The sequence below is a fragment of the Myotis lucifugus genome, unplaced genomic scaffold (assembly GCF_000147115.1).
Source record: "Myotis lucifugus unplaced genomic scaffold, Myoluc2.0 scaffold_0, whole genome shotgun sequence".
NCBI lineage: Eukaryota > Metazoa > Chordata > Mammalia > Chiroptera > Vespertilionidae > Myotis > Myotis lucifugus.
In genome coordinates this window covers 45028154-45039500 of record NW_005871048.1, presented here as the reverse complement: position 1 = coordinate 45039500, position 11347 = coordinate 45028154, and the positions used below count along the sequence as shown (strand labels likewise).

The window sequence follows — 11347 nt, the reverse complement described above, 5'->3', positions numbered from 1 at the left end:
GGGTGCCTGGCCAGTCTGAGTGAGGGGCTGAGGGCCGTTTTCAGGCTGGCAGGCGACTGGAGCTCCAAACCTCTCCTTTTTTTCTGTTTTTTTTTTTTTTTTTTTATTCTGGCATTTATTTACCTTCTATGGCTGTCACTGGAGCTGAGAGCCGGCTTTCTCTCTGAGGCTCGGCTGAAAGCAGGTTTCTGGCCTTTGTTTTCTGTATTCGAAACAATGTTGCGACTCCAGCTCTGAGATCCCAGCTGACTGACAGGAGGTTTCTATAAATATTACAATGTTTCCAACTGAAGCTCAGAGGCCGGCAAGGCAGGCGGGGAACGTTGGAGTCCGCAGCAAGCAAGCCTCCTGTTAGCTTCCAGCTGCCTGGCTGCCGGCCGCCATCTTGGCTGACAGTTAATTTGCATATACTCACTGATTAGCCAATAAAAAGGGTAGCGGTCGTACGCTAATTACCATGTTTCTCTTTTATTAGTGTAGATTGTCTCCTCCCCTTATCTTTCTCCTCCCGTCTCGCCTCCCCTTCCCCGGGATGCAAGCACTACAAAAGCAGAGATAAACATCTAAGAATGGTACTTGACACATGGTAGGAAATGTTCAAATATGTACTGAATGAATTAATACTATTTCTCTCTTCTGAGAAATATCAAGCATCAGTGAGTTTGTGGTTATACTGCTGCTTGTCAAGAGCAGATTTAGTTGCTTTACTCTGGAGGAAGATTTTACATGGTCATAAAGATGAAAACCTTTAACAAAGGTACTGCCTGAACAGGAGATCTTTCATTCTACAAATATTTATTGACCATCTAGCAGGTGCCTGGCTCTATGTTCGGTTTCAGATACCAATGAAAAGAAAAACCACCATTGTCCCTAATATAATGGAGTCAGTTGAATATAATGTATATTGACCAAATAATCAAGCAAATAAGTGTCTGCAAACTGTGATAAATATTGTCCTGAACAGAATTGGGTTGAGGGAGAATATCAGACATGACTCAAGTCTTACTTCAAAAACAATTTTGGACTTTTTTCCAGCCTAAGGCTGATTGAAGACATTGAAGTTACAAAGTTCTATACTAAAGTTCATAGAGAGCATGGCAAGAATTTTGGCTTGGAGCCGTGGCCGGTGTGGCTCAATTGATTGGACTTTGTCCCATGCACCAAAAAGTTGCTAGTTTGATTCCTGGTTAGGGCACATGCCTGGGTTGTGGGATCCATCCCCAATAGGAGGCGTGCAGGAGGCAGCCAATTGATGTTTCACTCTCACATCAATGTTTCTCTTTTTCTCTCCCTTCCGCTTCCTCTAAAAATCAATAAAAAATCTTAAAAATATTTTTCGGTTTGGAAAGAATTCAAAGCAGATGTAATAAGTTTGCTCAATGAATGTTTAGTGTTTACACTCTAATGTTACATTAAGTACTGAAAGGATATAGAGATAGTATTCATAAAAAGTGGGACAAAATTCCTCTCTTCAAAGAGTATAATATCACCCTGAGAAGTAATTGATGCATGATGACACTGGTTGACCCCCTCAGTTGTACATAAATATGCTGTGTTTTGCTATTGTGCTATAATTCTGGCTTCTGAAGATGAAGCACAGAAATGAACTACTTGATAGAAATTTCCTTATTCACTGAAGATTAAATTTCCACATATAATAATTTAATCTAAATTATATATTAACATTTATTCTTAAGTAACATTTTACTATCAAAGTATTGTTTTATTTGGAAGCTTTAAGAAAAGGAGCCACTGCCCTGGCCAGTGGCCTCCACACTGAATGGCTGCAAGTTGGATTCCCAGTCAAGGGCACATACCTGGGTTTCGGGTTTGTTCCCCACCCCTGGTTGGGGCACATGGGAGAGGAAACCATCGAGGTGTCCCTCTCGCATCGATGTTTCTCTCCTTCCCCTCCCCTTTCATTCTCTCTAAAAAAACAACGGAAAAGTATTCTCACTTGAAGATTAAAAAAAAAAGAAGCTACTGATGCCTGAGAAAATGTAATGGCCAATAGGAATGTATGCATGGCCAAAGGAGGAGGGGGCCATGTGTCTTTTTTTTTTAATTCAGTAGCTTATCAGTGAAGATTAAGAAACCCTGGTAAGCAAGGTGACCCAACCTTACTTTTATGCATTCTTTTGCATACCACAAGATGTAAGTGGTATGTGTCCAAAAAAATTGTATGAAAACAATGACAACAATAACAGCTACCATTTTTTGAACATTTACTATTTTGTCAAGTGCTGTTCTAAGCAGTCTATGTACCTAGTGTAATAACTCATTTCATCATCACAACAAAGCTATGAGATTATTCTTATTCTTGGTTTTAGATAAGGAAATTGAGTCACAGGAATGTTAGACATCATGCCCAAGGTAAGGAAGCTACCTTACCCTTCATAAGCAGATGGGTCAGTATTTGAATTTGAGCAGCCTGACTCGAGCCTGTAAAGGGATGGGGATGATGTGCATTTGATTGTGTTTTAGAGCAGTGGTTTCTAAACCAGTGAGTACATACTCCAGGGGTGTGGAAAATCATCCATGAGATACAGGGAGAAAATCTACATACAGGCAGTCCTCAGGTTACGTCGGACTCAGAGTACATCGTTTCATGGTTACACCATCTCCCATTTATTTATATACAAAAAGTTCTGTCATTTTGACATATGTACATATGTGCTTTATGTTTTTTATTATTTATTTACCACAAGTAAAGGTCAGGAATTGTTATCTTTCTTTTAATTTTTTTTTTACTGTTTTACTTCATTACTGCTGTGTATGTGCTCCATGTGAGTGATGTAGGTGCTTATGTAGGTGGGTTCCGACTTATGGTGAAAATCGTGTTACGTGGCACCGTAGGAACGGATCTCCGACGTAACCCGAAGACCTACTGTACTTCTCTTTGTATTTATTTTGTCCTTTACTTGTTTAAATGCAGTATTTAATATATAAAAAGGAACATATAAGTTCATTTACTCACCTTGGCCAGTGTGGCTCAGTTTTTGAGCATTGACCTGTGCACCGAAAGGTTGTGGGTTCTCTTCCCAATTGGGGTGTGTATGGGAGGCAACTGATTGATAATTCTCTCTCATCATTGATGTTTCTATCTCTCTCCCTCTCCTTTCCTCTCTGAAATCAATAATATAATAATACGAGTGGCCTGGTGCACGGATTCATGCACATTGAAAGGAAAATAATTAGAAGAAATACTTTAATATTGCTATTTGCCCTTTCTTTGTAATGGAAGTGTCAGCGCCGCCCCCTCACCTCCATCATCCCGCCTACGGGGTGATTGATCAGGGTCGGGCCCCCCGCCTGGCTCCCTCAGCACCTGGGAGTCGGGCAGCAGCTCCACCCCCCGCCGCTGCTGCTGGTCGCCGTCTGCAGGGCGATCGGGCCACTGCTCACACCCACTTTGGCTTGGTGCCACCCGCTCACCTGCTCCACCATCCTGCTGTGGTCCTGCTCTCATCAGGGCCCATCGGGTCCGGCAGTGCCCCCACTGCCGCCCGCTACCAGCACCGCATCACCGATGCCTGCCATATTCTGCGCCACCCCTGGTGGTCAGTGCACCTCATAGCGAGGAGTCAAACTCCCGGTTGAACTCCTGGTTGAGACAATTTGCATATTAGGCTTTTATTATATAGGATATTAACTTTTTTAAAAATAAAAACTACCATTATATAGATATTTCCACCTCTCCACCCCCATGGTCATTAAAGAATATCTATGAAAGAACTATGAAGTTAGTAAAGGCCCAAAAGCATGTAATAAATTCATCAATATTATATAAATTATGGTAATGTCTGGGCCTTTGAAACAAATTGAAAGGCAACTGAGCAAAAATACAGTGAGAGAAATGCTATTCCTGCTTTGCTATTAACAAGCTCTCAGACTCAGGGCAATTTACAATTTCTTTGAGGCATCTGTATAATGGATTGGGTGAAGGGGCTTAGCCGAATGACTTTTAAATTCTTTCCAGTTTAAAAAAATTTGTGGAAATCAGGTAAAGGAGTTTTGGAAAATAAAAAGTGTGACTTATCTCATTGATACTGACATCCTGTGAGAATCAGTTTCATGTTTTTAAATACATAGTCACACTGCATACACTTTATTTGTAAAAACATTCTAAATGATGGTGATGGTCACAAATCTTTGACCATTGGGGGAGAAAAAGTGATCCTAGAGAAGTTGGACTCCCACTGTGCCACAATAGTCAAATTTAGAGTCTAATTCTTTTTGGTTATCCTTTACAATAATCCTATATAAAAAAAGCCTAATATGCTAAGTGTTCGGTCACCCGTTCAACCAATCAAAATGTAATATGCTAATGATATGCTAAGGCCATTCAACTGCTCGCTATGACATGCACTGACCACCAGGGGGCAGACGCTCTGACCGGTAGGTTAGCCTGCTGCTGGGATCCAGCCTATCAGGACCGAGTGAGACAGGCCGGACATGCCCTGGAGCCTTCCCGTGACTCCTACCCCCAGCGGGCTGGCTGGACCTCACCATGCACGAATTCGTAAAAGCATAATATGCTAATTAGACTGGACAGCTGAATGTCCTTCCAGACGTCCTTCCGGACAAAGCCATGGCAGCTGTGAGGGCCGAGAGCAGGCAGCCGCAGCGGCCAGCAGTGGCAGCAGCGGCGGGGTGAAGGGGACAGCACCTTCCCCTGATCGCCCGGTCATCTCCTGCAGAGGAAGGGGGGGAGCAGGCCTAAGCAGTCAGTAGGACATCCCCTGAGGGCTCCCAGACTATGAGAGGGGGCAGGCCAGGCTGAGGGACATCTCCCCCACCAGTGCACGAATTTTGTGCACCAGTCCTCTAGTTTATTAATAAGACGGTTAAAAGCTATTTCCTCCTGTGGGGTCAGTAGGGGTTTTGGTTTTAAAAGATGGCTGGTTGCACCAAGGAATAACTGCCTTTATGAGCTGGTAGAAAGGAGGTTATCAAAAGATTCCATTTACTGTAAATGGTGATTTTCAGGCATAGCATTTTAATAATATACAACCCAGAATTCAATTAAGACTATTCCTTTATAAACTTTCTCATTCATGAGTTTGAATGAGAAAGTAGAGTGTTTACATGTTAAAGAGTAATTGTAAAATTGTCTTATAGTTTCACAATTTCATGTGTTCATTGTTCTTTAATTTCTTAATTTGCTACACCAATTTTATTAGAAGAAATGCTGTGGCAAACTGTCTTGATGAAAATAAGTTTAAATTATTGATTTTTAAATGAATGAGCTTTTTTCTTTGATTGAACAAGGTGTATGCTATTTTTCTTAAATTCTAAACTATTTCTGAAAATGGTATTTGAAAGGTACAAATATACAGTGACTTGTATGAATAGTTGAAATTTTTATGAGCCAAGCAAAGTTTCTAATTTTTATTTTAAAATTGAAAACTCATTAGAGAATGCTTCAAAGTTGATAGGTCATTCAACTGATTATCAAGCAAAACGATAATTTGATATAATGAGGTTATATTCTTTCTACAGGTTTTATTGAAAACTACGGCTGGAGATATTGATATAGAGTTGTGGTCAAAAGAAGCACCTAAAGCTTGCAGAAATTTCATTCAGCTTTGTTTGGAAGGTAATCATAATTGTTGAGCTGTATTCTACAGGATAAATTTTGTTAATTTACAAATAAAGTGCAGTGTATTTTTCTACAACATTGAAGACTGGTATTAAATAGTGGTAATTAATGATAGGAGTTAATAGGAGTGATATGGTGTTGGGCTATGTTTCAGGAAATAGAGAGAGGAGATAAAAAATTAATAAATAAATCTATATATCTTTAACAGAGAAATTTACTCACCAAATGATACTTTGATCCTTTTTGGTGTCCTTGGCTATTTTCCACTTCTTTCTTTCATCCTCTAAATATGGGTATTCCCTAAGATTGCCTCTAGTTCTCTATTGCCTTACTCCTGAGTTGTTACTTCATTCAAATGACTATTAAATTTAGAAATCCAGCCATTTCTTCTCGTCTTAGCTCTAATTTACATATCAAATTGCCTAGTGGACTTTCCTCTTCAAATCTTCCAGTGTCAGTTATAACTAAAACCAGTGTAAAACCAAATTTACCAGGTTCTTCCCCAGTCTGCCTTGACTTTCACCTACATGATTGTAATTGCCTTTTACCTGGTCTTCCTCCCACTCATCTTTAATATCTTTACCTTCTTCTTTATTCATCTGGTAGTTGAATCTTCAGGCAGCATGGCTTCCTAGCTTTCCAACTTTATTTTTATTGCACTCAATAACCCCATGGTATTAGTTGATCATCTTTACCTCCTGAGCAGTTCATTCTCATTCCCACTTTCACACATATCCTCAGACCTCCTTCAGACAAGATGAGATCGGGCACATTCAGGGTGGTATGACCATAGATGCATACCTGCTTCAAATCCTCAGTTTCTTCATATCTTCAGTTTCCTTTTTGAAATACTTTCTCTTCCTTTTTTTCTGCTTAAGTCTACCTACTTTTTAATGTCTGTTCAAAATTCCACTTTCTCTATGAAGCCTTCCATTTAGCATTCAGTGATGTTATCAATGCCTCTAGTATTGTTTTAGATTTGAGTCATAAAGTGACTATTTTTCTTTTCTGTTTAATCTTCACCCAAGGATATGTTTATTGATTTGAGAGAGAGAGAAGCATTGATATGAGAAACATCAATCAGTTGCCTCCTGTACTCGCCCCAACTGGTGATCAAACTTGCAACCTTTTTAGTGCATGGGATGGAACTCCAACCACCTGAGAGCCAGGCAGTATTTTTCTTTTTAACAAACTTCACAGAATTATACATTCACTTGAGTGTTTTCCCCTTCAGAATATTTCCTTACAGAACTAAACATTTCATGCATTTTGGTAACTTGTTGGCATTTAGAATACATTGCATATGGATTTGAATATCTCCAGTCATGGTAAGTCATTGTCCTAAGTTAATATCAGATTTTTAGAGACAGACAAGGTTAATCAGGGTTCAGAAAATAGCATTTTGAGTCCAGAGCAAGGTGTAAAAGAGAATCAAAAATATCCAATAGGAGGGCACAGAGCTCTTTCAATAGATAATTAGAACAATAGATAATTACCAGGGAATATCTAAGGAGTAAATATACCCAGACCAAAAAAGAAAAAAAGAAAGAAAGAAAAAAAGATGCCTGCAAAGGCCATTATTAATAATTGCTATGGCAGGCAGGAAGGAAATTGAGTCAGACAGGTAGTTCAGTCTGAGAAGCATCAAATAACTGTCAACATAGTCAACACAGTAGAAGAGTCAGACTTGTTTCTGGAAAGAAGTTTGAAGAATTGAAAGCTCAAATTTTACAGTAGAAGAGGGAAAGTAGAAAAGCATTAGAAAGAATGAATGGTAGATTACAGTCTATGACCAGGCAAATGGAAGAAGCAGGAAACATCTGGATATAATATGACAATGAAGAAGAAAGAAGTTTCCTAAGTTAGATAATGATGAAACTTAATTGCAACAATAAGAAATTATTCCTCTGTTTCTAAAAATATAAGAAGAAAGAAAGAATAGAACAATAACTAGAGCAGTTATCTTAATTGGACAGGTGAGGGAGAGAATTATCATTGCCAAGGATAACAAGAAGCCTGAGCAAACTAATTTAAATGAAGATACTTGTAAATGAATAAAGTCAGGGTTTTAAAAAATATGATTCAGAGAACCCCATTTAAAAAAATTTTTTTTAAAATATATTTTTATTGATTTCAGAGAGGAAGGGAAGAGAGATAGATAGAAACATCAATGAGAGAATCATCGATTGGCTGCCTCCTGCACACTGCCTACTGGGGAACAAGCCCGCAACCCAGGCAATCGAACCCTAACCAACTGAGCCTTGCCAGCTGGGCGAGAACCCCATTTTATTTCTCTTTCCATGATTTATTTACTTATGATTTTTTAACAAGTCATATTTCTAGATCTTGTAATATTCTTGTATATATATTTTAAAACATAGTTTCCATAATTAAAAGTAAATGAATGAAAATGAGGAAGGGGCAGCACAGCCTCAGCTATGGCTCTCAAATAAAAGTTTTCACAATTAAAGGGAAGTTTTGAGCTTTTTATTTTTCAACTTTATTGAGGTACAGTTGATGAAATTGTATATATTTAGGTTGTATGACATGACTCTTTAAGGGCGTGCAATGTGATGATTTAATATACATATACATTGTGAAATGATTACTACAGTCAATTTTAGTAACATATCCATCACCTTGCATAGTTATCTTTTTTCTTATATTTTTTGTGATGAGAACACTTGAATCTACTCTCTTAGCAAATTTTAAGTATTTAGTACAGTATTATTAACTGTGTTCACCATGTTGTACATTGGATCCCCCAAGCTTATTCATCATACAACTGAAAATTTGTACCTTTTGACCAACATCCTTCGAGTTTCTTCACCCCCCACGCCCTCAATTCTCTGGCAACCACCATTCTACTTTCTGGTTCTGTCAGTTCAACTGTTTTAGATACTACATATAAGTAAGAGCATACAATATTTGTCTTTCTGTGTCTGGGGGGAATTGTTTTAGTTTTTATGAAATCAAAAGATCTATAGTTACACAGACTTAATCTTGGATTATAGGTCTTTGCAGGATAGTTGAACATTTAAAAATGAGTGAAAATTTTAACTAATTCTAACTTTTAAAAGTAGGTGAAAAAGATAGATGGAAAGGGAAGCTTGCTAGCTTTGAGAATTTTATTAGTTCCTCAGAAGTATAAGGAAGGAATACACTTTTAGGTCTGCAGTGCAGAGGGGAGAGCAGAAAGAGAAGCAGATAAGAAAACCAGTTTTTAAAAAACTTTATGCAATTATTAATCTCTTTACTTCTATTTACCTCAGCCTTTTTTCTCCAAGATCCATGCTTCATCATTTACCTTTTATCCCCTTACCTCCTTTAATAGTAATTTAATAACTCTTTAGAAGTGACAAACATAAGTATATATTAAGATATTAAAAGACAAAACTAAAATATTTGTTAAAAAAAACAGGCTAAAATAAATGGGGCAGACAGATCACAAAAGGAGTTTTTAAAGAGTTCTTTGTAGTAATTTCTACAAAATTAAACACAAGATTCTAGAAGACACACATATAAGTGCTTTAAAAATGCAAATCTAAATGTCTATATGTACTAAGGAAATATAATAGTCAAAATACATCATTTATTGCACAGCTAGATATAAAAACTATAATGACTAATATCAGAGGCAGAACTGCCAATTTAGAACTTCATTTTATATTTGAGATATATGTAAATTTCTTTTTTCAATAGTGGAGAAAATTATGGAGGATATTATGAACAGGCATAATGAAATAATAAAGCCTCTTTCTTTAAAATACTTATGGGAATGCTACATGCAATTTAAGAAGACAGTCAACTTTATTGCAAGCAGCAAAATCTATTAAAGCCCATGGTAATCTATAAAACAAGGTAAATGCATAATTCCAAAATGATTAATAATTAATTGCAAGGAAATAGAAAACTAGAAATGCATAGTTCAACAGTAATCCTATATAATAAAAGCCTAATATTCTAATTGTCTGGTTGTCTGGTCCACCGTTCAACCAATCAAAGCATAATATGCTAATGTATGCTAAGGCCACTTAACTGCTCACTATGACATGCACTGACCACCAGGGGGCAGATGCTTCGACTGGTAGGTTAGCTTGCTGCTGGGGTCCGGCTAATCGGGACTGAGCGAGATAAGCGGGACATGCCCTGGAGCCCTCCTACGGTCCCTCCCCGTCTGGCCAACCTCCCGTGTCCCTCCCCAGCCCTGATTGTGCACTGGTGGGGTTCCTCGGCCTGGCCTGCGCCCTCTCGAAATCCGGGACCCCTCAGGGGATGTTGGAAAGCCAGTTTTGGCCTGATCCTGTAGGCCAGGCCAAGGGACCCCAAGCACCAGGCCTCTAGTTATTAATAAATTGCAAGGAAGTAAAAATGGTGGATATGAAAATTTTGTGGAAATTTGAAATTCTAGCCATGAATACAAAATTATGGTGTAGATAAACTGTAGAAAATTTCTACTCAATGTGTGTGTAGTTTTAGTCATTCAATAAGAATATAGTTAGGAAAGTAAAAAAGAAAAGCATAAAGTAAAAAGCCATTATCTCTGAAAGGCTTCGTAAGAAATAGCAGAAAAGAAAAGGATAGGTAATTTTAAAATTTGAAAGCACAAGTAACAAAGACCTCTTTCATGTCCCCCTTCCCTTACATCTAATAGATCTCTGAGTCTTAATCTGCTTCCCAGAGAATTCTTGGGTCTGTTCATTTCAAGAATGTTTTGACTCTTAGGACAACAGTAGTTTGTTTTCTCTCCCTCTCTCTCTTTCTCTCCTCCCTTCCCCCGCCCTGAGGGATTATTTTCATTTTCTGATATAGACTAGGTTATGTTTTATATTCAGATTTGAAAAGGAATTTGTAGAATATTTTTGTAAAAATATTAAAGTTTGACATCATATTTATGTTTAACTTGAAAGCTTATAGGTTGCCTCTACATTATCTTATTTAATCTTTAGAGCAACTCTGTGAGTTCACCTATATTATTAGTTTTATAATGAGAATATTACATGTACTATAGTTAATACTATATTGTGACTATAGTTAATACTATAGTTAATATTATATTGAATTTTTGGAAGTTGCTAAAGAATAGATCTTAAAAGTTCTCATTACCAAAAAAAAACACTTGTAACTATGGTGACAGATGTTAACTAGATATTGTCATTAATGATCATTTCACAATGTTGAATAAGTTTCCAATTATTATGTTGTATACCTGAAACTAATATAATATTATATGTCAATTATATTTGAATAAAAATATTTAAAAAGTTGAATTTAAGGTTGCACAGCGAATAGGAAGCAAAACTCAAGAATTCCTGACTTCTGCATACAGTGTTAATCCAAGTAAATGGTTACTTAGGGATACAGGAGAGATACTTTTACCCCTTTTGGTTTTTACAGTTTCCATTTATAACTAGGGAGAACGTGTCTACACTGGGGAGCTCTTGTGAATATAGCCCAACAGCTCTTCACTGGGAGAAGTGATTGAAAAAAATTAGTGCTCTTCCTTTCAACTTCTTCCAATCCATCCTATGTACTGGATAAAGTTATTAGATTACAGAATACATATTTTGAAATATGGATTTTATATCCATCTGTAACTTATAAATGTAAGCCAGCAAGCCAGCCAGCCAGCCACTATATCATAGTACTTTATGAATTACTAGAGGCCCGATGCACGAAATTTGTGCACTTGAGGGGGGGGGAGGGTTGTCCCTCAGCCCAGCCTGCACCCTCTCCAATCTGGGA

General features: G+C 37.7%; 1 protein-coding gene across 1 annotated transcript in view; it reads left to right on the top strand.

Annotated features, from left to right (window-relative positions):
• The window catches only part of CWC27 (CWC27 spliceosome associated protein homolog), a 176464-nt gene that overhangs the window by 3122 nt on the left and 161995 nt on the right, over positions 1-11347 (top strand). Inside the window, exon 2 of the mRNA XM_006081410.3 lies at positions 5503-5599. Coding sequence (XP_006081472.1) covers positions 5503-5599 — 97 coding nt within the window. The remainder of the gene's footprint in view (positions 1-5502; positions 5600-11347) is intronic.